Source organism: Acanthochromis polyacanthus, chromosome 4 (genome assembly GCF_021347895.1).
Source record: "Acanthochromis polyacanthus isolate Apoly-LR-REF ecotype Palm Island chromosome 4, KAUST_Apoly_ChrSc, whole genome shotgun sequence".
NCBI classification, from domain to species: Eukaryota; Metazoa; Chordata; class Actinopteri; family Pomacentridae; genus Acanthochromis; species Acanthochromis polyacanthus.
Genome location: NC_067116.1, coordinates 9,721,987 through 9,749,961, shown reverse-complemented (window position 1 = coordinate 9,749,961; position 27,975 = coordinate 9,721,987). Strand labels below are relative to the sequence as shown.

Below are 27,975 nucleotides of genomic sequence, written 5' to 3'. Positions count from 1 at the left end.
TTGGGGTCTATAGAGAAAAAGCTTTTTGGAGCCAACCCTAGCGGACGGCGTGATATTGCAAGTTTTTGACACTTCCGGGTTGGCTTCAATTCTGGAGCCAGATGCTACGTCCACTATATATACTTTTTTTAATTTATTTTTTTTATTGTCCATTATATATACAGTCTATGGTTGAAACCAACGGGTGACGTCATGGTTAGTTCACGCCTGGGTACGGCCGTAGTCCTGCGGCCGTATTCGTGCAGCCTCCGGCTCTGCAGACACACCCTCTTGTCACATTTGGGCCGGGAAAAAATGGGGCTGACCACTCTGAATATGAAAAACGATTGACCAAGCATTTAAGAGATGCAGACACAACAGAGGACTGTATTTCCTCTACAAGGCATGTGATAATATTTGTAGATGTAGGCTTTTATTGCACATTACGACAAATATTCACCTATTTATTTTGGTATGTGATGGGAAGAAGCGTACCCCCCCACTCACACACACACACACCCGCAAACCACGGCGAAGTGGTTTGTCCCGAGCCGTTGTCCGCCGCTGCCGGCCGCGTCTCAGTGTTCTGCTAAAAATGACGCTAGCGACACGGTGGCACCTACGGAAGAGAAGGAGAGGGGACTGAAATGTACATCTGGCATTTAGTTGCACACTGTATAAAGGACGTCTTATACATACATTTACATATATCGAGGGCCTTCATGAAGAGCCCTAAGTTATTAGCATTATTATTATGTCTGAGGGAGCAGCCCGGCGCTCGCTGTACACATTCCGTCCATTTATTCCATTCTGAAGCAGGAATTCAGATAGAAGACTTCAAATAGAGAGATAGATTAGCTCAACCTGTCGAGGATGTTTTCATAAGACGTCGGCTTCTGTGATTTTCACCCGGTCACAGAAGATAGCTTTTTTTTTTGTAGAGAAACACTGTCAGGATACGCCACACCAACGCAATGTATAATACAGTTTGGACAATGGAAAAAGCCGGTGAGGAAGCAGCTTGGAGGGACGTGATGATGCCCTACTCCACCGAGCTCATCTTTTATCTGGAAATGGACCAACCGCCAGGTAAGGCCGGGGAGAGCAGGAGCTAATATCAGCCATGGAGGTTAGCCTGGGGAGATGGTGGAAGTGGTTGGTTCGGTGTTTCGTGAAAAAGTATTAAAGCGCACGTCCCAGTGCTGCTCTTATTCTCCGGCTTTTAACGATTTTTGACTTATCGCATAGGTCTGGTCAGTTGTGACATTGTTCTTTCTGACAATAATCATTATTGCTGCAGTTACATTTGCCCGAAAGTGAACATCAGCCTGGCATTATCCGCTCTTTTTGTAGTGACACGCACCACCAGGAGCTTCGGTTCAGCTATAATATAGTTGCATCGCTTTAACTCCATTACCGGCTCCTGGTCTAGGCTCTGTTCACCTGGTCTGGGCTCTGCCGTGCAGTCTAAACGCTCTTTTGTACGTCTCTGTGCTGATCGGTGCGTTATCACAGCAGCTCACCACACCATGCTATCCGAAAGTCGAAATCCTTCTCGTTCTTCCATGCAGATAATGCGATGTGTTAAATGAAAGGTTAAGGTGGTATATCATCAACTTTAGGCTATAATGCAAATAAACATAATCGAGGGTAGCTGACACTGATATGACTGGATTAGTCTAAAATCTGCTTTGGCGGTACCGATAGTGGGGAAGGGGGGATGGGATCAGAAAACGGAGAGGGACCAGAATAATGAAGGGCCCAAACATTTTAAAATCGTAACATCCGTCAATGCCACACACCAAGGTCTTTGTGGGCTTTTCTGGCCAACTGTCTGCCAGAACTGAAAATGTTTCATTCATTCTTGGCCAGTGTCACCTGATCCCTCGCTCCGGTGCTGGATGGATCATGGCGCAGATGTGGGACGTTGGTTTGTTTCCAGAAGATGCAGTACAATGCAATTTGCCTGCCAGTTCTGTCCTTTTTCCATTATCTTTTCCCAGTTATCTGTTGAGATGTACTGTAAGCTCTACGGAAACCACAGAGAGCAGTATTTTTGCCGTATCTGTCTCACATTTAGGTTGTAATGCTAAAAACCAAAGAAAAAATCTTGGGTTAAGAGGGTTTATCAAAGAATGCATTTTCACATTTAGATTGCATAGATTTGAACTGGACTAAAGATGATTTTACAAAGGCATATTCGTTTGCAAGGAGAGAAATGTGATTTCAGTTGCATTAATTGGCTACATTGTCTTGTCAGACCTTGCTTCCTGAAGCGCAGTATAGATTCTTTGTTTTGAGGTGTATACAAATGGACTGCTGCAGTACTTCAGTCCTCTGTCTGACCACCTAAATTGGTCTTTTTAATAGTTTTATTTTGCTCCTGGAGAGAAGAATTGATTTTCTTTCTTTCTTTCTTTCTTTCTTTCTTTCTTTCTTTCTTTCTTTCTTTCTTTCTTTCTTTCATCAGAGCTACAGTAGAGCTAATGGACAGGGCCCCTCAATGCATTGGGTATGTAAATTTAAGCTAAGAGATTCACATTCTTAGTTGTCATTCGACCTTGGCTTACATGACTCCAAGATTCATTCATTCATCAGAGCATTCATGTGGCGTCACTGTCGAGGCACAAAATATTGTTAATTTTTCTTAATTTTACCCTGGTGTAACACACCATTTGCGCTCTTTCCATGCGGTGAAGAATACATCAAGACAGAAATATTCCAAAAAGCTACTTGTGGGATTTGACAGAGACAGTATTTGTTTTGAGTTGTGTTGTAAGTGAAGAATGTGAACCATTCAGAGCAGTCTGAATGAATGTGAGTAGTTTTCAGTGAAGGATGCTTGAGGATTTAGTGTTGCAAGTGGATCAAATCACCTCTGCCCGTCTCTCATGTGGGTGTCTTTACAATGCAGATGCACTTTTTCTGCACCTCATATCTACACGGTTGTACGATGCTGGTGGTCTTTTCAGAATTTTGTGTGTTTCCCTCACTTCAGTTGCATTAACAAACTCACTCTGTCAAAATCACATCAGCTAAACCTCTGCTTCTTATTCCGACTTAACTTTCTGTATTTCATAGCATGTAAAGTGTAGATATGTCTTCATCTTAACAAAAACATAAGACAGACACAGAACAATGGTGAAACAGAAGATAAGTAAAATTGAGAGAAATGAGAGGGAGGGATTGATGAGGAGAAAAGTAGAGAGAACTGTAGTCTGGCGATATTTACTGCATAGGACTGAAATGTGAATATCTCACTAACAGTTCCAGTGTGAAAATCCATGCGTTTGTACGTAGTGTGTGTGGGGTGATCCGCCTTGGTGGAATTCTAATGCTACCCCAGCTATGCTTGCACTAGGAATTTGAAATGAAGAGCCACTGTGGCTCCCTCATAAGAATAACAATGAGCCACAAATTTCTGTGTCTGTGATAGCAGAAAAAATGGAGTCATTTTCCTGCATTCTGGTGCATTTTGAGGTAAAAATGCTCAATTAAACAGTTCTATTTTAACTATTTTATTTCTACTTTTACGGTATGCATGTATGTTGTTATTTTTATTACAAACAGGCAGTCAGGGGTGAAGACACATTCTCATATATATATATGCATTTGGCCATTTAAAAACCTGTACCTGAAACATGTTCATGATCAAAACTTTTTGACCCATAAAAATATTAATTTCATGTCCAATTTACCTTCTTTTCCTCCTATGTCCAATTCTTCAACCCTCACTATGTACCATATCTCACAACTGTAGCATAAACTCAACAAAAACCTCCTAGGCAAGTCAGATTTTGTTAAGTGACCCTACAAAATCTGACTCCAGATTTTATTTCATATCATACAATCTGCACAGTTAACTCAACCTGCATATTTCTGTTAAAGTCCTAGTTTTGAAATAATCTCTCTGTTCTTAATCTGCCATACTGTGATCATTTAGCCCCTTATTTCATTATTCCATTCTTACAGCCTGTAATTTACTAGGTTTTTTTAAAAAAATGTTGTGATTTGGTGTTTTAGCTGTTGTAGCAAATAATTTTCCAGGTGTGGGATAAATAAAGAATTTCAATTGTATTATATTTTTAATTGGGCCCAATAAAAATAACAACAATAACAACTGACTTTATGCTTAAGAACTTTACTTATATTAAAGACTTTATACATAAATACCAGACATATTTTTATGCCATATCTTGCATTCTTAGGGGAGTCTGATTTTAATTAAGGAGATAAAGTTTTCAAAGGGAACAATTATTTTATTGACACGTGTAGAACACTGATGGAATATGAACAATATTATCGACTACACCCTGTCCTGTCTTGATGTCCTAATAGGAGTGAAGCTGAGAGTAGCGTAGGATCTCCCCCCGATGCCATTTAGGGTGCGCACATACGGATGAGAAGAAGAGGAGAAACATGTCACCTAATCATATTTAACAGGAAAACATGTCTGCAGTTCGGTAGTTAATCACATTTAACCCGAAAACCTGTAGAAAACAACAGCAAAAACGGTAAACGTACAACAGAAAACCCGTCAAGTGGCCACAGAGTGAGGGGCTCGACACACAGGAAGCGACAGTTGAGGGAGGAATGCGAAAGTCATCGCAACAGGAGATAAATTCAACACAAGGTGCGCGATACTTGGCAGCGGCAGGCGATGGTGACACACCTCGCGCTGTGCAAAAGCACAGATCGCTTGTCTCCCTCACTTCTGATTGGCTGTGAAATTGGAGGGATTTTTTTACGTTTTCAAAGAGTTTCATGAGAGAAAAGCATAAAGATGATGAGCCAGAAGATATTACTTGATTTAGCCAAAATTTTACTATTGACATTGGCTTATAAAAGTTTAGGTGGCGCCAACCAACTCCCATGCAACAGCTTTTTTATTTATATCATGATAGTCATTAAGGGAAGGATCATAAAGAATTGGGAAATCAATCATGGCTAAAATAATTTGCTCCTCCATGTTGAAAAGGGCTGAAAACAGTGGTTGAAAACCAGAGTGGACCATTAATGTATAGGAGCGGACTGTACTGTGTAACATGCTGTAAGCTCATTGGTCAGTGAGTGAAACCTTCGCTGACTGGTTGAAGCTCCAGGCGACAGCAACAAAAGTTGAACATTTTTCAACTTTCTTGGATCGTGTCGCAAGCCAGCGGGTGCACGTCTATGTGAAATTTCGAAGTTCGAAATTTCACATGCACGAATGTCGCCGTCGTGTTGTTGGGAGGGGACAAAGCGATGTTTGTCTCATCGCACAGCAGCCATAGAAGATGGCTGAATCCAAATCTCTGGACTTCACCGCACTTGCGAACTCGCGGACTTTGCAAGCGCGTTCACGGGAAGTCCGGGAGTGCTGAGGGCTGTCCAAATCCACAATTCATCCAGTCCACAAGGGGCCTCAAGCGGACTTTCTGCAGACTTCCAGAGTCTGCTTGAGGTGCAGACTTCTGCAGACTTCACCAGTTTGATTACCCACAATTCATTGCAATACGGACGTGACGTTTAAATTTTTCGATTTTTTTTATTGCGTCTGGCCTATCAAAGCTGTGTAGTCTGAAGCCGAAATCATGAGCTGAGAAAAATAATGGCAGAAAATGGACGAAAGCAAGTCCTCCAATGTAAGTAATACCCAAATTAATTAATATTATAGCGTATACATAATAGTTCTTCAAACAGTGTCACAGAAACGACTGAAACGGACTCCAAGTCTGTCTATTAGCTCCATTCATAATGCTGTAGACTCCCGCTCTTGCAGACTTTACGTGATGACGGTAAAGACGTCACATTACGTATGACTGAAGTCCGCGAGGGCTCAGTCTGCAAGTCCAGAGGGTGGAGATATGGACGCAGCCAATGAATGGAGCGCGACTGTTGTCGCTTCCCGTGTGTTGAGCCCCTGAAACGTAAGTCGCGCACGTTCACGCGAAGGGGGAGTCAGATTTTTCTGGGGAGTCTGAAAATTCTACAACACCGGGCACGTGATCAAGATTCGGGTGGCTCCTACCATTTCCGACGCCTACAGAGAGATACAGTTTGTTTTTCTTATATTATCACTCGGGCGTTTCGAAGAAAAAGTAAGTCGAACCCTTTTTTGTTGCTTTTTACAAGAAAAATAGAGCGCCACTGTGGCTCACACGGTTCAGAATGACTGCGCCATCCAGCAAAACGATGCGCCAATGGCGCTGTGGCAATCTAGCCCAGGGGAGGACAAGAACTGTTTTTCCACTGATGACTGAGTGGATGTCTCATCTTTTAATGGAAAGTCACCAGGGCTTAATTGTCAAAGGACCATACGAGTGTTTTTATTTTGCATGTCTTATCCCATTTACAGCAAATAACTTAATCAGCTAATTACTTGTTAGGGTCAGAATCATCTTTTCAGCAGAGACATATTTTTACTTTTTTAAAATCTATCATCTGAATTCATGATTTTGAGGCATAACTATCAGGGTTTTTGTCTGAGAATTAAGCATCTTTGTCTATGCTGTTGTTAATGTTATTTCAGTGGGCTCTATAAAGCACCAGATATTAAGAGATTATTTTCCAGATTTTTCTGGACACTGGAGAACACTGAAGTTTATAATACATTTCTGTTGCAAGGACATCTCAACAAGGCAGACAAAATAGCTGCTGGGAATTACTAGTACATTTAAATGATCAAAATCAGTTTTTATTAAGTTTAGTCACACTTGCACATCACTCTGTAATGCAGAAAGTAAAAAACAAACCAAAAAACTGGTAAGCATTCAATTTTGAAAAATAGATGGCAAAAAAGACCAGTGGTGTAGACCTGCTGTGGATATTGTGAAGGGCAGCAGCTGAGTAGGTCTGCGACATCCTTTATGGACCATGGAAATGTCTAAGCTTCATTACATAGAGGTGGCAATCATCATCGAAGGAATGAATTGACATGTGGCCCATGAGGGACATAATCAAGACAAACATATTCCAAAACATCATATTGTTTAGATATAAACGCATAAGTTTCTTGGTACAAAGCAGAGTGCACCTAAAATTTCATAGCGGTTTGCCAAAAGAATACCAATTCAAGGAACAGTTACTTCAGCCAGAAAGCCAAACATTTACTGGTACTAGCTTCTCAGATTAGAATATGTATGGCAGACTATTTTTTGGATTGTTGGTTCAATTAAAGAAGACATTTAATGACAAGTGAATTTAGGTTGAATGTGAACGAAAAAATTGCCTTTTACACACTCGCATTCTGTGCAATATGACTTGTTGGTTTAGGACTTGAGGCTGCTCTGCTGTACGTGTGTAGGTGTGTGCCTGACTGTGTGTAAAGCACTTTCTGTCCCCCTCCACCCCCCACACCCTGCTCACACACACACACACACACACACTCACTCACTCACTCACTCACTCACTCACTCACTCACTCACTCACTCACTCACTCTTTGTCAGTCTCCTGATTGGCAGAGGAGGCGGGCCTCCAAGCAAACATTAGTTTGCACGTTGCCTTTTAGATTCAGTCTTGCGCCCTCCTTTCTTCAGTCTGACGGAGTGGACAGCAGCAGGAAGAGGAGGTGGTGGTGGAGGAGGAGGTAGAGGAGGAGAGTGGGAGCAACTGAGAGAGGAAGCGTGAGTGAGATACAGAAAGAGAAGGAGGGAAGAAGGAAACAGCTGAGAGATGAGTGGCAACATACAGCTAATGCAGAGTGCAATGGTGGAGGATGGTAAGTTCTTTTGATGTATTCTTATAAGTCTGTTTTTTTTAGCCTTTTTGTTTTTGCTTTTCTCAGTTATTGAACTTTCTTTTATGATTATGTATCGATCTGTATTTTTGGTAGTTTTTCTTCATCCTTTTTTTTCTGACATTGCAGCTCCTTTTATTTCTCCTCTAAAGCCTGTGCAGAATTGCTTTTCATTCTGTGTTCATTTCAACTTTGACAGAATTAGTGCTTCAAATACCAGTCTGTTCACACAATGTCACTTATTAAGTAAAAATGACAGCCACTCTCTGGTTCTGTTTCTTAGTTATGGGGACTTGCTTATTTTCTCTGTTTTTAGTGTAGAATAATTAGAACATTAGAATATTTTTCTTGTTTTAGACTGCGGTTTACAAATTTAGATTTTTCACAATTTCCGTGCATTTTGTTAATAAAACAAGCTAAAACACTGGACTGAGTTGTAGCTTTAATGTAGAAGAAATCTGTGTCCATTTTGAAAAAAAGAATGTGAAGCTCAAAACACACACACAATCACACACACACGACCTGCAACTCCTTCCTTCATCCTGATGTAAATCTGTGGAAATAAGTGAGTTTTTTGTTGATTTTGCAGTCTGTGCAGTAATTTCACTTGTGTGTAATGAACTCTTGTTGCAGTAAAGATTGTTGTCAAGACTGTTGAAAATACGAGGTCACTCCTCCACTGCCTCGACACAAGACCGTCCCCCTGATCAGCTGAAGCATGTACAGATGTGATTTTTAATGCTTGCAGTGTTGTCAAAGATACACTAATATGTGTGCCATTACTTTCCATTTGTGTCAAGTAAGTGCGTTTGTTGTGTGCCAGACTGTGCCGACAGTCATTGTTCAGGAGAGCTGTGGGTTTGTGCCTGCATGTGTGATGACAAGTGATATCGAAGTGTGTGTGGCTGAGCACTGCTCCTTTGTCTGATGAGGGGGTGGGGGGAGGGATGGAGGGGGAGGCTGCGCTGACGCTCCCCTTTGTTCATCCCTTTTGCTCTCTGTGTTTCATGAAGTAATTGTGACTGTTTTAGTAGACGACCGTTCTGTCAAAGTAATAGTCTCTATGTTTAATGACATTTTCCTAAGGCGTTATCTTGGTTAGTACAGCTGTCATTACTAAGTTTTTCTGGCTTTATGCAAGACAAAAGAACAGACTTTTCACAAGTATTGATCACTGTGTTGTGCGAATGGCTTTTTGGATTTTCTAGATATCATTCTCAAATTTATTTAACATTCATATTGAAACATAGCAACTAAAGATTTGTGTGTGACTGTACATGTACATGTGCATGTGTTTCTGTGTTGGTACTGTTCATTGTTCATTGTCATGTTGTAGTTGTGCTGAAACAACAAACCATATTTAAAAAATAATCTCACATTTAATGGTGAGATTTTTCATTGTATAAAATTGCTATTTTTTGTGAATTTTCTTGTCTTTTGAAACAAACTGAGCTTTTGAAATGATACTGAAATGACTTTGGGAAACTAAAATTGTATGTGTCAGTAAATTTTTGATTAATTGGTAAAGTCAAGTAAAGGTTGGAGTAATATAACTGCAAATTAAATTATTAATAATTATGTTTTTTATTTACAATCCTTTCTGTGTTTTGTTTACTTTAACACAGCACAACTTGCAAACATATACACTCAGTGAAATGTGTTTAATTTATGTTATATAATAAAAAAAATCTGCTTCAGTGATTTATTCTGCTGCTACAAACTTTTTTTTAGAAGCATGAAGTGGATTTCCACATGTACGTGTGTGCAGAGCTGAGCGATATGACCAAAATTTTATATCCTGATATAGCTTATTTTATATCCCAATGCGATATACATCACGATATAGCATATTTTTGGTAAATTCAATGAATGCTGGTTTGTTAAATTCAATGAAGCTGGTTGTTCGTCATCTTCTTGTTTAGATTGTTCTTCTGAGTCAAGTCCACCGTCTTCCTCCATAGCTGTTTATGCCATGTGCCTGGGCTTGCCGTAAGGCAAGTCGGTGACGTAAAATACTGCCGTAATGCGTGTTTTGCGACACTGCGATATAAACTATAGGATCTTCACATAAAACGATAGACATTTTCTATCGTCCAGAAGATATCTATCGTCATATCGCCCAGCCCTACGTGTGCGCCAGAGTCAATAATGCACTGACAGAGGGCAGCAATGCAGCTGTACAATGACAGCTTTGGCAGCAGTAACTGACTGCCATGGTGAGGGGGAGTGGCAAGAAGTGAGCAGTGTCAAAGAGTGAGGGAGAGGAAAAAGTCAGAAACGCTGCAGGGCTGGAGGAGAACAAAGACAACAGGAGAGGAATATGAGCTGCTACTGTGTTCCTGTTGCCGGTCTTTGTTGAGGACCTCATACAAATACAAGAAGACAAGACACATTTGTGGGGTGTTTCCACAATTCCAGCTTGTTTTCGTTATCTTTTTCTTCTGTTTTTTTTTTTTTAAACAAAGGCCAGTTGTGTATATTGTTGAATTTTTGATTGCCTTACATTAGGCTTGGGCGGTATCCAAATTTTGATACCGTCAAACTTCCTTCACATTTTACCGGGGTATACGGTATTACTGTGACTATTACTGTTACTGGCTTGTGCCTTCACATTCGGAAATTAAATACTCGCAGCAGTGAGTGGGTGGTTGATTCGGAGATGCGTCCTTAGGTCAGAGGTGTTTCCATCTCTCTCGATCACCTTTTGATTGCAGAATTTACAAATTGCTTTATCAGTATTTACTGGTTCTCCTTTCTCGTTTGCCTGGAACCCGAAATACTCCCAAAGTGCAGAAGTTGTGTTCTTTTTTGACACCAAGTCACTCCGTGCGGGATCTGCCATCTTCCCCCCTCTCTCTCTCCTCCGCGCTGTCACGGGACGACGTCACGTTCATAAACTTTATGGAAAGCCTCCAAAAGTAGGCTAAAACATAACTGTTTAAGTGCTAGTGGACATAGAATCAATTTTAGGCATTAAATGACTTTTATTTAATATTTAATCCTTATGTTAACCTTTCCTGCCCAGCTCCCGACCGTGGTCGGGAAGCCCAGGGGAGGACAGTTCTCCAGGGCCGAAGTTACTGTTGTTACTTTGGGGTTAACCCCCTTCACTTCCTCAGCAGTCGTAGAAGGCAAAGACACAGGAGCCTGGCCTTGTTGAAGAATACTGCAGCCTTTATTGTAAATTAACAGCGGCTGAACCATACAGTCGCGCTAACCCAGCAGCTACACACCTCTTCTCTCAATCGACTGCCGTCTTCCTCTCTCGCGCTGCATTCAGGGTCGCTCGGACATCTCGCTCTCCCCCTCTCTCTCTCTCACACACACACACACACACACACACACACACACTGCTCTCTCTCCCTCTCTCATAACGGAGTCACACACTCTCATGACACTTATCTCCTGTATAAGAGCATTGCATTTTTTTCATGACGGTATTGGAACTGATACCGCTGCTATTTTTAAACACCGGCGGTATACGGTATTACAGTAATACCGCCCAAGACTACCTTGCCTGTTCTAAACAGGCTGAGTAGTATTTAGAAATCACACAAATTTAGGGTGACCATACGTCCTCTTTTGCCCGGACATGTCATCTTTTGAGAGGCTGTCCGGCCTGTCCGGCGGGCGTTTATAAAGTCCTTCAAATGTCTTTGATGTTTTTGATCTTGCCTAGCTTGAGTGCGTCACAGACCAGTGTATTTATCATTCACGTTGAATGGTTCCTTTGGAAACACGCTCTGAGAGGCGGAGTTTGAGCCGAACCCCGGAACGTGTGCATTCACAAAGCAGTACAGAGGCGCTCCACACTCACTCACTTCTCGCAGGCTGACAGGCAGGTAGGCACACTGCGAGAGAACACTCGAACCAAAAGAAAATGCCGAAATGTCATTTCACTGATGAAATGCAAAAAAAGTACCCCTGTTTTCGTCCGGGTCGTGTCAAATGGGAGGCAGAATGTACAGTCTGCAAAGCTGGGACTTATGTCTCTGTGGCTAATAAGAAAAGGAAAAAGATGGAAAAAAAGGACTGTTGACTTGAGGCCTTATTTCTATATTTTTTTCATTTGCCATTAGTCACATTATTTTGAAGAATGGGCTAACTGAACATTGAAGAATAGGCTACCTCTCTTTTTTCTTTTTGTTTAATATTTTGAGGCATTATTTCTATTTTTACATAATTGATAATTGGAAGGTTATTTTGAAGAATGGTACTCTACCTCACTTTTCCTAACTAAGGTGTAAGTGTCAGACTTAAGAGAGATGATTATTTCTTATTTTGTTAAACATCTGAATACATGTGTTCCTACAGAACTTGAGTCAATAACTATTAAAGTCTAGAGCATGCCATATTTGTATGTGACTGATTACATTGTTTAGGAGAATTGCTTTAAATGAATAAATATATTATTTATAAAGCAACTGTTTGAGTGGTTTGGGCTATTTTTCTGTATATCCAGGTAAAGTGGTCTTTTCTGGGGAATTTAGAATATCTGTTTAACTGAGTTTGAAGCACAGAAATCCCCCTGACCCACGGAAAACCCCTAAAAATGGGGAGGGGGAAACTGAAATTTTTTTGCGCGTGAGCTGGAAGTGTGTCCTCTTTTCAGAGAAACAGAATATGGTCACCCTACACAAATTACACAGTAACAGCTTTATGGAGTGCAATACCTGAACATACTTGTTGACATCCAGGGCCAATAAAAGTGTGAGACAAGTAATGAGGGGTTGACACCCTCTCATTGTTACAAAAGAGAACTTATGGTACTGTTGCTGCGTAACCATTCTGGATGTGTCAAGGGACTCAAGATGGAAATTAACCGTATGGCTATAATCTCTTGTATCTACGTGTAAATGCTCATTAATATGAACTGTCCCATTTTTATTTTTTTTTTTAAACTAACAAAAATAAATCAGGACAGCACATAGCAAGTCCATGAGTTGACTGCATATACAGTCATGGAAAAAATTGTTAGCCCACCCCTGCTTTCTTGAATTTCTTGTTCATGTTAATGCCTGGTACCAGTAGGTATATTACCTGAAGAATGCAATGAACACGGAAAAAATGCAGCTGAGTACATAATACTTTATGTCCTATTTGACATGCTTAAGCTTAATTGTATTCCCAGATTATATAAGAGACCATTTCATATCACAAGCAGCACTGCACATGCAAAGTGGTTTCCTGCTTACATTCAAGTCACAGCACAACTCAGACTTCATCAGCTTTAAAATAATAGCTAAAACAAAAGAATTATCCAAAGCCACAAAGGCAGCCATCTTGGCACTTCTGGAAATTGGCATGAGTGAGATACAGATAGTGAAAAAACATAAGACTGTCATTCATCACACCTCGAAAAAACAAGCCCAACATGGTACTACCAAATTGCTAGCTGGTCGGGAAACGTCTTTCTACCCCTTGAGATGACCATGCAATCATCTGTTCCTGTGTCAGGAATCCTTGTGACTGGATGTTCCAACAAGACAATGCCCCTTACCACATGGCAAGTCCAGTTAAAGCCTGGCTGGAGAACCAGAACATTGGAACCATACCTTGGCCTGCTCAATCACCAGATTGAAAACCTGTGGAAAATCATCAAAATAGAGACCCACAAGCCCAAAAACAAAGCAAATTTGTTTTAATTTGTGCAACAGGAATGAGCTGCTGTGACATCAGAACATGCCAAGACGCATGGCTGCAGTCATCAGAAACAATGGTCATGCAATCAAGTACTAACTCCTGTGTGTATTATATGACTAAAACAGACAGAAAAGAAAACATGGAATGTCTAAAAGCACTTTTTTGCAGTACAGTGACATAGCTATTGATGGAAGAACTGTTGTGATTTTGGTTATTTTCAAGAACACCACGGAAAATGGCTAGATATCAGCTCTTAAATTCTTATGAGCTATTTTTTTGTTATATTTGTCCAAACAAATGTACCTTTAGTTGTACCAGGCATTAAAATGAACAAGGAATTGAAGAAAACAAAGGTGGCCTAATAATGTTTTCCATGACTGTAGATCTTGATCTGCTGCCCCCTGTGGCCAAAAACTGTTGCTTTAAATATATCATTTTTACAGGTAAGGCACCAATTTTCAGAGATGCGGATTGTAAACGGAGAACACGAACCAAAATGTTTAACAACAAACCGTAGAGTATTTGTAGGGATACAGTACCACAGTACATGTGAGTGAAGTGACATGTTAGCATTTTTTAGGACAGTAAGTAAAAGTATTTGTGTCATCTTTGTTCCAACCAATTGTGATGACTTGACAAAGACTGAAAAATACAGATTTTTTTTTCTTCCACATAGATACAGTATTTTACTAGCAGAAAACACTAATAGCATTAATGTTTAAACTTGCAAACTTTTTCATTAGGCTGTGTAGAACTTTACACAAACTGTTATCATTTCTTGTTTTTACCTTATTTGCTCTGTCTTTGCATCTAAAGATTATCTTCATTGTCAGGTAATTTGTAGATTATTTTCTGTATTCTGAGTCTGACTAGAATTGTAACAACTCCTTGCCATCTGCAGTCATGGATCAAGAGTTAAACTTTACTGCAGGATTGAAGTCATGTGCTCAGTATAAACTGTATACCAACTCTTCCTCAGTTGTGACCTATCCTCTATTTCTGTTCTCCAGCACTTCCTCCAAAACCAGCAAAACCCCAGCAACCTTCCTTAGTTGGGGTGGGAGGTGCTAGCAGCAACGGCACCAAGGATGGAGGAGTGGCAGGCTCACTGCAAGAGGCTGAATGGTACTGGGGTGACATATCCAGGCAAGTAAAACTGAGAGCAAGCATCATTTGCCTGAGGATTGTAGTGATGACTGAAAGATTAGCTGGACTGACATCACCAGGGGTTTTGATATCTTATCACAGACGTGTATACATGTAAATATATATTTAAAATAATTTTCTCTATTTTATAGATTGTCCACCAGCCAGTATTGACAAGTTTATTTTACAGATGTATAAGTTGGCTTAACTGTGTAGGCCTTGTTCACAGCCTTTCAAAGTGCAGGTTAGCCGTCAGGCAAAATTCATACTCTGATTCACATATACACTCGCAAACCAGTGGTGCCAGGGTGCAGTGTTTCTCCAAGCACACTGAAACATGTGGAGTAATCAAACTGCCAACCATTCACAAACAACCCACTCTGTCACCTGAGCCATGGTCACCTCCTGTGTGTGGCTTTGAGAAAAGTGCTGAACATCTGATGACTGGAGTTAGACTTTCCCCACTGGACATAATGTGTGCATGTATCACTTACCAATTCAAGCACATTTTCCCCACTTTTCCATGTTGTCTTCAGGGAGGAGGTGAATGACAAGCTCAGAGACATGCAAGATGGGACCTTCCTGGTTCGGGACGCTTCAACCAAGATGCAAGGCGACTATACACTTACGCTGAGGTAACACTGCTAGACAAAAACTTTTTTTAACCAAATTTTATTCATTAATCTGCAAAATTCAACATAATATAGCACAATGCACAGATGCTGTTGTTGCAGATTCATACACACATTATATATATATAGTATATTGTAGCATTTATCGCTCTCACTGCATCATATCACCATTAATCTCATAGAGCAATGTCCACCTTAGCTTCCCAGCTTGACTTGATCCTATGCAGAGCAGAAGGGGGAACTGCAGCTAAAAGATCACAGACAAAGGCAATATGGCCTTTTAACTTAAAAGCTGTTAGTGTACAAGTTTTAGGGAGTAACTGTCTGTTTCGTGATGCATTTTCAGTCTTTATTGCTGAAGAGGTTTTAATATGGTGTGTATATATGTAGTCATTTTCTTACATCTGTGCTCTTTTTCTTTTCATTCTGTGTTTAGGAAAGGAGGCAACAACAAGCTTATAAAGATCTACCACAGAGACGGAAAGTACGGATTCTCAGACCCCCTTACATTCAGCTCAGTGGTAGAGCTCATCAGCCACTACAGACATGAGTCTCTGGCTCAATACAATACGAAGCTGGATGTCAAACTTATGTACCCCATCTCTCGGTTTCAGCAGGTCAGCATACACAAGCCCACAAGTCTAAATTCATGCCTACTTACACACACACTTTTGTGATAGGGATAGGGAGTTAATACAGGTAAGAGAGAAGCATGTCCACAGTCTGTATGAAAAGATGACATGTAATAAAGGTTAGGGTAACAGCTTTAATGATACAGTGCCCCAGGCACAAAGCCAGGTCCATAAAGGCAAAATAAGGTTTCCTAGCTTGTGTGGAAGAATATGACAAAATATAGTTGTTGTTGTTTTTAAAGTTTAATCATTACCTAATTCCCTCTTACTAATCTCGGTATCAGTTTGTATTATATTTGAAAACGGCTTCCCTTCTAGCTTTATCACACCGGCCCACCCACCCTGTATACCATATCTGCTGTGTGATGCACTTCTAGCTGCAGCAGCAGGATTGCTGTTCAGTTCGCCAACATCTTTTTGTCACTCCCTAAATAATTGCACACATCCATGATGTCAAAGGTCTGTCATGGCGTTTATTCTCTTCCTCACCTGCTCCAGTCAGTTGCCAGGCAAGTCATTACTCAGTGGTATGCAATGTCTCCCACATTTCACACTTTGTCTATTCAAGATACTGTAGGGGGTTTCTTACCTATCCCCTTCAAAACCAACCTTCAAAAGTAGAATCAGGGCTGAAGAGTTTCAGGGATTACCGGCATTTTCCCACATGCCTTTTTTACAAATAGCTCTTTATTGTCTGACATCTTACTGGTTTATATAAAGCGTTTTCCTTATTCATTGCCGTCTTGTTCAGTGAGTCACTCTGTCTGTAATCTTTTTCATTGCACTTCTTCAATTTCTCAGGACCAACTGGTGAAGGAGGACAATATTGATGCTGTGGGGAAGAAGTTGCAGGAATACCACAATCAATACCAGGAGAAAAGCAAAGACTATGACAGACTGTATGAAGAATACACCAAGACATCACAGGTACAGAGGTGTTGTTTTCTACTTTTAACAAAAAATTGTCATGTTTGTTGTCCACTCACTAACCCCCGCTTCTCGTCCCTCAGGAGATCCAGATGAAGCGTACGGCCATCGAAGCTTTCAACGAGACGATCAAGATCTTTGAGGAGCAGTGCCACATGCAGGAACGGTGCAGCAAGGACTACATTGAGCGCTTCCATCGTGAGGGTAATGACAAGGAGATTGAGCGGATTATGATGAATTATGAAAAGCTCAAATCACGTCTTGGCGAGATTCATGACAGCAAGGTGCGGCTGGAGCAGGACCTAAAGACGCAAGCGATGGACAACCGTGAGACGGACAAAAAGATGAACAGCCTGAAGCCTGATCTCATACAGCTTCGCAAGATCAGGGATCAGTATCTAGTGTAAGTATAACATGTTATTAAGGTATATATTAAAGAAAGATCACTAATACCGAATTACAGCTTGAAAATCTTTTAGGGTTAGCTTAGACCTCTTGATGTGGTTATTTATAGATAATAGACTGAGTACAGCGTACAGACAGAAATCGGAAGGGATCTCTGTTACAGGACAAATCAAGGGCTTCAGCTTTAGAAAAATACTGATCTACTGTGGTCACAAAAAACATTTCAGATGATCCTGCTATGCATAACATTAGACAAGTTTGAGTTCTTGCTTGTAAAGGGTTCTAAGGTTTTTTTCTTTTTTTTACAGTTTGTGTCTAATATGAATATCAAAATTAGAACACATATAGAAGTTGTAGATGAGTGAGACTCTAACCCAGTTTCTTGTAACAGACAAGACAGAAGTTCAAATGTCCACATTCAGATCTGAATACTCTGGTTATCCATGTACAAAACAACATTCCTGCTTAACTGAATTACCTAAAATATCCAACAAATCATTAAGAATTACACAAAGATATTAACGTTAGAATGTAGCATAAACAATAAAGTAAATATTTTAGTTTTATTAGTTTTTAAGTTTTATTTCTCGAAAAAAGTTCAGCAAAATTTTAGCAAAACTGGCCTCAGCGCAAGTTATTGTGATTGCTACATTGTTGTAGGTCTGCAAATTTGATTTCTATTCAATATCATGCTTGTTCACTGCACCAGAAACTACTTTGTAAAACTGACTCCTAGTAATAAGGGGTTCCTCTCTCTTTCTAGCTGGCTCAATCACAAAGGAGTTCGCCAGAAACGAATTAATGACTGGCTGGGAATCAAAAATGAGAACACTGACCAGTGAGTGTCCACTTCTGTATATAAATACAGATTTAAAGCAGAGGGGTTAGTGTTGTTACCATGCTTATGTGCATAGAGCAAATTTTTTTCTCTGCAGCTAAGTTACTGTTGACGATGTATTTCATGTGTAACTGATTGTGGGTGCAGAAGCTACTTTATGAGTGAGGAGGATGACAACTTGCCTCACTATGATGAGAAGAGCTGGTTCGTTGGGGATCTAAACAGGACACAAGCAGAGGAGCTCCTCCTTGGAAAGCCTGACGGAGTGTTTCTAATACGAGAAAGCAGCAAAAAGGGCTGCTATGCCTGCTCCGTAGTGTGAGTACAAACGTAATGAGATTCTTTGTTTTCTAAGATCTTTAGCTGTTGTATAGGATTCGTGTAGTAATTTGTGACTTTGTAAAACAAACTTACAAAGCATTTTAGAAGTAGGGATGTCCTAGGACCAAACATTTAGCAGGCTGCACCACTGAAGTTCTACGATTCTCAATACCTATTTTCACTCCACATCTAAAAATACATCAGTAAAACTAATGCATCTCAGTATCAACTCTTTTATGTGAAAACAAAACAGCTGAGATGAGCCATCTCTCCAGAGGGCTGTACTACAAATCAAGGCTAGTGGGTTACCGAGGTATGTATCCAGAGTTTTTAGTGTCATGAAGGTGGATCTCTTTTAACGGGCTAGATCTCCTTGGTAACTTAACCCAGTACGGAGTAGTTTATGTTCATGTTATGTTGTGAGTTGTGGATTTGCATCAGTTGTAAGAAATGTCTCCTTTTCACCAATTTGTTTTCTGGTGACTCTCTGCGTGAAACAGATTCTCAGCTAAGGGAATTTGTTTTATCTGTAAATCTGTCGAGCTATGCTTTATTAAATCTAATTTAATCTACTTGCGTTCAGTTAGTGATGCAGAAAACGCATAGCCACACATTTATGTTTGGTCCAGATGATTATTCTACTCGTATTTATTACAGAGAATATTTAATCAGTAGCATTAATTTCACTTGTGATGTACCTTCATTATGACACGTTGTCAGACTTAAATGCACTTCAATACAGTATCGTGTTTAAATGTATTTAGTGTAAAGTTTAACAGCTCTAATGTGCAGCTGTCATTTAGAAATAGAACAAAATAAATATAATTACACGATCAACAGTTTTCTACTAGCATTCCTTTTTTGAATAAGTTGCAGTAACAGTGATTTTTAATGTCATACATTTTTATATTCCTCTTAACTTTACAATAAAACAACCTGTTGACTGAAATAGGCGAATTACCATTGGTCCATTTTGTGCTGTAGAAGAGTCATGTGGCTCATTAAACGCATCGTTTTATGTGAAAGTTCTCAGAGTTTGAACAGAAAGCCTGAGTTAATGAAGAGAATTCACCATCATCTTTATGATACCTGTTAGCTCTGAAAGGTTTCAGTTTTTTTTGAGGAAACTTATACAAAGAAAGTACAACTATGTTCAACTTGCTTTGTAATACAGCTCTCTGGTCAATACCCTCGATACGATAGGTACGATACAAAAATAAATTAGTACTGTTACATTTTCAGAAGGAGAACTTTCTGAAAACAGTGACGTGGGATTGGAAACCTTGAAGGAACATGTATCAAGTATTGTTGTTCTTAACTGTAGTATGAGACAAACAACTTCCTGCTTGCAGACAGAAAACATTGATTGACTAATGACTAAACATCTAAATCTCCACCTAATTGAACTGCTCTCATGTGTGTTCTCTCAGTGTTGAAGGTGAGGTGAAGCACTGCGTCATCTTCAGCACACCACGTGGCTTTGGCTTTGCTGAGCCCTACAACCTGTACAGCAGTCTGAAGGACCTTGTTCTTCACTATCACCACACCTCCCTGGTGCAGCACAATGACTCGCTCAATGTGCGCCTCGCCTACCCAGTCCACGCACAGATACCCTCAGGACGTAGATGAACCGCAACCCACCAGTACTGGGAGAGTAAAGGAAGGCGGGGGGTGGGATTGTTTAAAATGCAAAACAACCCCAAACATTGACATGATACAAGATAGATTTAAATTTAACACTTGCTTCACACACGTCAGCCAGCTTGGAGTTATATATTTTTACATGAACAATTTCAGAGGGCATTCTTTCTAAAGACTGCTTGATTTGCACAAGGAAGTTCTAAATGTTTGTGAATGTGAAAAGGAAGTGACCGCAGGATGAAAGGAAATGAAGTAGGAGACTTCAAAGTTTCAGGTTGACCCCGCTACTACCTAAATCTTAGCTCAGACTTTTTACCAGAAACTCAAAACACCACAAGAATGGTGATGAAGACAAGAACAAATCATTCCCATCTCAAATCTTTTGGTTTGTTTCTGTCATATTCTTTTCTCATTTTCACCTCAGATATTACAATGTTTATGTTTTGGAGTCATTTTCATGTTTCACACATTTGCCTTTGTTTCTCTTAGACTTGCTTGTGGTAATTACAAGAGGAGATGACAATGTCTTGTGTCTGTTTTTCGCCCGTCTCTGTACGTAAATATAAAATAATGTAGCATTACGAGACAACACCTAATGTTTAGGTGTTCTCTCATGTAGACTGCTGCTTTGGGGCTTGAGGGGGTGTGGGAGTTGAATGAGGGAGGGAGCACATAAATGACGCAAAGGTTGTGTAGTCTTAGGAACAGCAAAGGGGTTGCTTCGGTAACCCACTAACCATGGAGTGTTTACATTATTTTTGCTTTTGCTGAAACATAGTTTTGCTTTGTTTTTTTGCATCTGTGCATATGGCAACATCACAGATCGAAACCAGAGACCAAAGTTGGTGGTGGGGGGTGGGGGGGACACACACATGAAGGTAATGTGCTTGTGCACCAAATAGGCTTTTTTTGAAAACCAAATGGTACATAAACAAAACCACCATGACTATCTGTTAATACAGATGGTCAATTAAGAAGCACTTAAATGAGCTCCACTTGTTAACAGTTAATGAACGGAAGAATCATTTGTCAGAAAAATTTGGTTTTCTGATGGGTGGTGGGTCAAAGCAGGCATTTTGATGATTACACGTGATTTGTAAAGTTTTGTGAAATTTTTGCAAACCACTAACTAATTAGAGAAAAGAATCATTTGGTGTAACTCTTGTCAGGAAGAAAAAGTAGGGCAGAAGGGGGCATCTTTAAAAATGTTCTTGAGAAATAACATGTAACCAAAATGATAAAATGATGTTCAACAGACTGCTGGCCACTCTGCTTCTCTGAGATAGATTTGGATGATAAGCTGCGGAATTTCAGTTTGATTGCTGATAATTTTCTCTTTTTATTCAGTTGTTAACATTTCTTACACAGTGCTTGACTTTATAACCAGTGGAAGCATTTTCTGTTTAAGACTTTGGAGCATCACACAGTAAAATAATGAATCCAAAAACTGAAAAGAACACCATTTCTCTATTGGCTGTTGGCGGGCAGGAGTAGGGGTTTATGGCAAACAAAGGCAAATGTTCAGTTATCTCCCGAACTTCTAAAAAATCAGATACAGAGTGGTTTGCATTGGTTTATTAAAAAAAAACAAAAATGAGACAATGCTAGTTGTTGGGTCAAACAAAGCACCACCACCACTATCCCATCACCCGCCCTACCAGCCATCGTCTGTGATGTATTGCCAATTAGATGAATGGGCCACAAACAATTGATCATGCCGACACTGTGATAGAGCTTGAAGAATGAATTGTTATGTTCTCAATGATTATTCGCCAACTATTTTGATGAACTGTTCATTGTTTTGAGTAATTTTGCACGACAAAATAGTCTAAATATGGTAATTGCAACTTTATAAATGTGTTGTTTTTTATAGTCTCTTTCCTCCTCAGTCATGGTATACTTAATATCTTTGGATTTGGACACCTTCAAGGACGTCTTCTTGGGCTTTCACTTTTTTTTCCCTGATATTTAGAAATGAAGTGATCAATTGATTAATAGAGGAAATAAATGACAGCCTGATCAACAATTAGAATAGTTAGTTGCAGCACTACACTGTGGTTTGTTTAAAAGAGTGTCAGGTTTTAAGAAGACCTTCATTGTTTGAGTAGCTGCAAAGGAATCATTGTAAGTGAATGACAAAACGTTGGTTGTGCCATGTGTTCATCTAAATCCATCTCAAGGGTATAGATGAGATGAGGTTTGTGTAGCTGAAAGCCATTGATTATTAACTGTTTTCCTCCTCCGTCATGCAAATATTCTTCAGTCGGTGTAACAAGACTGTATTTACAGTCCACAAAAATCAGTTGAAGCATGCAGTACCGTCTGTGACTCTGTAGATGTTTGTGCTGTTGAGGCTTCCAATGCTGTTGTGAATTTTGCATATTGTAGTTTTACAGCTACTCTCTATGTTACAGATTACACATAGCATTGACCCAAAGTTTCAGAGTAAATTTGTTAGTAAGATTTTAGCTTTTAGTTTTTTTTAGTTTTTTTTTTTTTTTGCAGATATCAAGTTCAGTGTTTCTGTCTAGTATATCACATCAACACCTGTACACAATCTATTGTGGTTATTGGTAAGATCTTGGAAGAATTAGCAGTTATGCTGTTGTAGGTCATCTGCAAAGCATTTGCAGATTTAACCTTTATGTCAGACATCCTTTAAAATTAGCATCTGAATTGGGACTCAGCCTTTAAAAGTTCTGCATCCTCTATCTTACATTGAGTTACAGGAAGTCTTTGTTTTTTGCGAAGGGCAGAAACACAGGTTTTATCAATGTAATATTGAATGTTAAAAAAGGATCACTACAGACACGCGATAATTGTAGCTCTCAAGGTGCTATGAGAAATGCATGTTCATTCAGTTCGTTTCATTTCTCCATAAAAAAAGTTGTGATCATTAACGCTCAGGTGTTTTTGAGTTTACCATTTAAACTACCACACAACATAGCCAGCAATTTGAAACAAAAAAGGAATTACATCTGTTTTTTTTCTTGCATTGATACTTTAGTCATTCCTATTGATTAAGCTAGATCCCCATGACTTGGACATTTTTAGTGTGCTGACTTCAAGAGGCTTTGTCCTTCATGACTTCTTATAGTGTAGTCCCAGAATTATCAACAAGACAATGTCTTTTTTTAAGCAGAGTTTTGTTTTTGGATCAAAAAATTCTCAAACTCTATTACTTGAACTATATTGCATTGCTCGCTGTTGAATGTCTTTATATGAAAATATACATTTATTAAAGAAAACAACAAAAAACGAAGAGCTCACTGTTGTTTTATGGTGAGCAGGGCCAAGGTTTTCAAAGTTTTATGACAGATGTACAGTACAGTATTAGTTACAGGCAAATGTAGAGCTACTTTAGGAGGGAAGTAGGTGCTTTTTGAAACTTTCTCAGAGAAATGTTTGGAACTTCTCCACAGAGGGCTTATCTTAAATTGCACACATTTAGCTGTGATGTCTGCCTATGCATCTTAGGCACATTCACATGGAGATGTCCATATCTATCATATATATCTGCATGTATAAAGCTGAAAGGTTTGAAGGGTTCTTTTGAGTTATAGTCTTTCATTGAACGTTTTCACCCCCCAAAAGTATTTTGGACCAAAGATTTAATTTTTTGTCTATCTTTCAGTTGTTGATCAGAAAATGATGTTTCAGTGGTGTTTTTTAAATCTTCATTGCCTTGAAATTAGGAGATAAAACCATGTTGTATAAATGAGCATCACATATAGAGGATTCATCTTTAAAATCCTTGTTCAGTATATCCCAGTGGTAAAATATATCAGATTTAACTTGATCCCAACTCTTCAGTTTGTGTGCCAGTGCCATACAATATCTTCTGTTAAGGATTTATCAATAAAATGACCCTGAGTCCCAGCTTTGGTGCTAACACTACGTCATATACTTGCACATGATGACCATTGCTAGAGTTCAGTGTAACTATTCTTTTTCTCACTGAAAAATGTCTTGCAGAAGTTTCAAACATAAAAACATACCTAGACTAGGTTTCCTTAAATTGATGATGTATTACACATATTTTAAATGTAGTATCCCGTGCACACAAGAAAAAAAGCCCCAAAAGCAAAGAGTAAAAAATAAAAAAAAAACATGAATCTATAAATGTACTTTTACAGGACTTAAGGGGCTGGAGAGAAATGAGAGAGAAAGATATTTTGTTTGAAAAAAAAATAAGATCAGCAAGGTTTGGGATAGTCAATAACTGTGCAGAAAATGTGGATATAGTTTATTGGATTTTCAGGGCCACTGTGCATTTTACAGCAGTTAGAGTTACACACGTGGACAAAATTGTTGGTACCCCTCAGTTAAAGAAGGAAAAACCCACAATTCTCACTGAAATCACTTGAAACTCACAAAAGTAACAATAAATAAAAATTTATTGAAAATTAAATAATCAAAATCAGCCATCACTTTTGAATTGTTGATTAACATAATTATTTAAAAAAACAAACTAATGAAATAGGGCTGGACAAAAATGATGGTACCCATAACTTAATATTTTGTTGCACAACCTTTTGAGGCAATCACTGCAATTAAACGATTTCTGTATTTGTCAATGAGCGTTCTGCAGCTGTCAGGTATTTTGGCCCACTCCTCATGAGCAAACAGCTCCAGTTGTCTCAGGTTTGATGGGTGTCTTCTCCAAATGGCATGTTTCAGCTCCTTCCACATATGTTCAATGGGATTCAGATCTGGGCTCATAGAAGGCCACTTTAGAATAGTCCAACGCTTTTCTCTCAGCCATTCTTGGGTGTTTTTGGCTGTGTGTTTTGGATCGTTGTCCTGTTGGAAGACCCATGACCTGCGACTGAGACCAAGCTTTCTGACACTAGGCAGCACATTTCTCTCCAGAATGCCTTGATAGTCTTCAGATTTCATCGTACCTTGCACACTTTCAAGACACCCTGTGCCAGATGCAGCAAAGCAGCCCTAAAACATTACTGAGCCTCCTCCATGTTTCACCGTAGGGACAGTGTTCTTTTCTTCGTATGCTTGGTTTTTGAGTCTATGAACATAGAGTTGATGTGCCTTACCAAAAAGCTCCAGTTTGGTCTCATCTGTCCAAAGGACATTCTCCCAGAAGCTTTGTGGCTTGTCAACATGCATTTTTGCAAATTCCAGTCTGGCTTTTTTATGAGTTTTTTTCAGCAGTGGTGTCCTCCTTGGTCGTCTCCCATGAAGTCCACTTTGGCTCAAACAACGACGAATGGTGCGATCTGACACTGATGTACCTTGGCCTTGGAGTTCACCTTTAATTTCTTTGGAGGTTGCTCTGGGCTCTTTGGATACAATTCCAACGATCCGTCTCTTCAATTTGTCATCAATTTTCCTCTTGCGGCCACGTCCAGGGAGGTTGGCTACTGTCCCGTGGGTCTTGAACTTCTGAATAATATGAGCCACTGTTGTCACAGGAACTTCAAGCTGTTTAGAGATGGTCTTATAGCCTTTACCTTTAAGATGTTTGTCTATAATTTTTTTTCGGATGTCCTGGGACAATTCTCTCCTTCGCTTTCTGTTGTCCATGTTCAGTGTGGTACACACCTTTTCACCAAACAGCAGGGTGACTACTTGTCTCCCTTTAAATAGGCAGACTGACTGATTATGAGTTTGGAAACACCTGTGATGTCAATTAAATGACACACCTGAGTTAATCATGTCACTCTGGTCAAATAGTTTTCAATCTTTTATAGAGGTACCATCATTTTTGTCCAGGCCTGTTTCATTAGTTTGTTTTTTTAAATAATTATGTTAATCAACAATTCAAAAGTAATGGCTGTTTTTGATTATTTAATTTTTAATAAATTTTTATTTATTGTTACTTTTGTGAGTTTCAAGTGATTTCAGTGAGAATTGTGGGTTTTTCCTTCTTTAACTGAGGAGTACCAACAATTTTGTCCACGTGTGTAAATTTGACACCAATTTGATTAATTATCTGTCACTCCCTGTCATCATATGATTTGATTTGAATTATGTATAATTATGTGTATAAATCCCTGATATTAAGCCATTTTTCATTAAATTTAAATTTAACACAAGAAATCTGAGATTTCTACAGGGGTATTTTATGACTTACTCTGCCACAACACGTTTTGTCAGTCTGTGGTTTCGATGGGAGGATACTTTTTGGGGGGCAGGTCCATTAAACCCACAGTGCAGTTGTTTCTGAAAGGGTGGGGTTTCCCTTGCAGCAGTTGAGTTGGGTTAATGTGACATACCAAAAATCTTTCTACTGACTGTTTAGTTGAGTTTCATTACAGACAACTCAAACTCAAATAACACCAGGAAGCAAACTAAGAGTTGCCCCCCATAAAATAAAGTGAAAGTTTAATTTGAACAAAGGTGCAGTCTCACTGAAAACCCTAGCTTTTGCTGTTGCTGTTTATTACCTCCTCCAGGAGGTTATGTAATCATCGGAGTTTGTTTGTCTGTTTGTCTGTTAACAGCATTACTCAAAAAGTCATGGACGGATTTTCACCACATTTTTACAGAATGTCTGGAAGAGCAAAAGTAACAATCGATTAGATTTTGGAGGTGATCCGGATCACCGTCTGGATCCAGGATTTTTTTGAAGGACTCTGTACAATTGAGAGATGGCCAAGTTATGCTGTTAACAAACAGACAAACAGACAGACAGACAAACAGATGGCCTGGCGGAGGTCTGCGCTCTCTGAGTGCTTTTCTAGTTCTGAATGTTTATACTTACCACCATCCCAGGACTGTTAAAATAGCAACTGTCTGTTGTTTCTCTTCTATTATTATTACTACTACTTACTTTCAAGAAGTACTGCAAAGTTTTATTTGCAGCCAGATTTGTGATTCTAACAGAAGTCGTGTTGTGTTCTTACCTCTGTTGATCTGATCACAGTATCCAGCACAGCTTTCAAGGGTATTTGAGGGTTTATCTATATCTGTCTGTCTATATATGTGTGTGTGTGTGTGTGTGTGTGTGTGTGTGTGTGTGTGTGTGTGTGCATGTATATATATATATATATATATATATATATGTATGTACACGTGTGTGTGTGTGTACACACACTTAAATATTTTATTTTCAATGTGTGTGTACCACCACCCTTATTCCCTATCCCTTTTTGACATACATACAGATCCAGCATGCATGTTTGGTACTCTTGACTGTTGTTTTTTGTGTATAAAAAAAGTATTTAAAAAACAATTGTTGTTTATCTGTTCATGGTTTACTCGGATCTAAATTCAAGATAGCAAATGTACCATCACTCCAAACAACCAAAACAAGTTCTAGTCTTTTTTCTGTCAGTTGTATCATGCTATAAAACCATGGAATACTGAGGAAGAGGAGCAGAAATGTATGCCTACTGTTGGCAGTAAGTTGTCTTGCAGCCACGTGCACAAAGCTTTTTAACTATCCGCTCCCAGATAGGACCATTAAATTATTGTCTCTCGTTTACACCAGCCCAGAGTTCAAGTGATGGCTTGCTTATTATTCAACAGCACGAATTTCTGTTCACCTAATTTAATTCTGATGTAAAATTACTATTCTCTAACAGATTTATTCAGATATTTGATTATTTGAATTTGATAGAAATTTTTGGGTCGATTGATGTTGCAGTGGACACAACACACTGTTCAAAATTTGAAAAACAAAATTCAGACTGTAGCACTCTGATTCACATATATACAAAGAACCACTATGACAAACACCTATCCAGCTGTCAGACTGACAAAAACTAGTCTTTTTGTCATTCAAGCTTGCTTCAGGTTCCTCTCGGTATTCTCTCTTCGAAATGGTTTCTCTGGTGGTTAATCTATCTCAGTACACATTGCTTTGTCAAATCATTTGCAATAGTTTGTTGATTGTAGATTCTTCTGTTTATGAGGTTAATCCATGTACGTCTGTTTATCAGTGAACGTTCACTAGATCTTTTTGTCTTGCAGAATAAAGACAATATTTTGTTCAAATACAAAAACTGAAGTGCCTCTTTTATTTAATCCTCATCAGTACACGTGGCAAAACCTACTTCATCCGTACACGTGGGGTACAGCTGGACCCAGTAGTATTTCATCTGTTTCACATTTCTGGACCTGTCCATAT

General features: G+C 39.3%; 1 protein-coding gene and 1 long non-coding RNA gene across 4 annotated transcripts; one reads left to right on the top strand and one right to left on the bottom strand.

Annotated features, from left to right (window-relative positions):
- Positions 1–18: 18 nt before the first annotated feature.
- Positions 19–2,408, bottom strand: LOC127533646 (uncharacterized). The gene is made up of 3 exons (XR_007941411.1): positions 1,423–2,408; positions 440–598; positions 19–309 (listed from the first exon to the last, which is right to left on the bottom strand). It is a non-coding gene; the product is annotated as an uncharacterized LOC127533646 (long non-coding RNA).
- On the top strand, positions 560–27,850 carry pik3r3b (phosphoinositide-3-kinase, regulatory subunit 3b (gamma)). 3 transcript variants are annotated; one of them, XM_051947269.1, is made up of 10 exons: positions 560–1,068; positions 2,450–2,491; positions 14,352–14,487; positions 15,024–15,122; positions 15,556–15,736; positions 16,553–16,678; positions 16,762–17,081; positions 17,847–17,921; positions 18,069–18,239; positions 19,673–27,850. In XM_051947269.1, the coding sequence occupies exons 4-10, from the start codon at positions 15,052–15,054 to the stop codon at positions 19,869–19,871; spliced, it is 1,143 nt and encodes a 380-aa protein (XP_051803229.1). In that variant the 5' UTR covers positions 560–1,068; positions 2,450–2,491; positions 14,352–14,487; positions 15,024–15,051; the 3' UTR covers positions 19,872–27,850. The 3 variants fall into 3 exon arrangements, with proteins under 3 accessions (XP_051803229.1, XP_051803227.1, XP_051803228.1); XM_051947267.1 differs by lacking the exon at positions 2,450–2,491; XM_051947268.1 differs by lacking the exons at positions 560–1,068; positions 2,450–2,491 and adding an exon at positions 7,434–7,680.
- The last annotated feature ends 125 nt before the right edge of the window (positions 27,851–27,975 follow it).

Coding starts and splice junctions, on each gene's coding strand:
- pik3r3b (XM_051947267.1), top strand. CDS start 954: ATGTATAATACAGTTTGGACAATGGAAAAAGCCGGTGAGGAAGCAGCT. Junction 15,123..15,555: donor GACTATACACTTACGCTGAG/GTAACACTGCTA, acceptor TTCTGTGTTTAG/GAAAGGAGGCAACAACAAGC. Junction 18,240..19,672: donor TGCTATGCCTGCTCCGTAGT/GTGAGTACAAAC, acceptor GTGTTCTCTCAG/TGTTGAAGGTGAGGTGAAGC.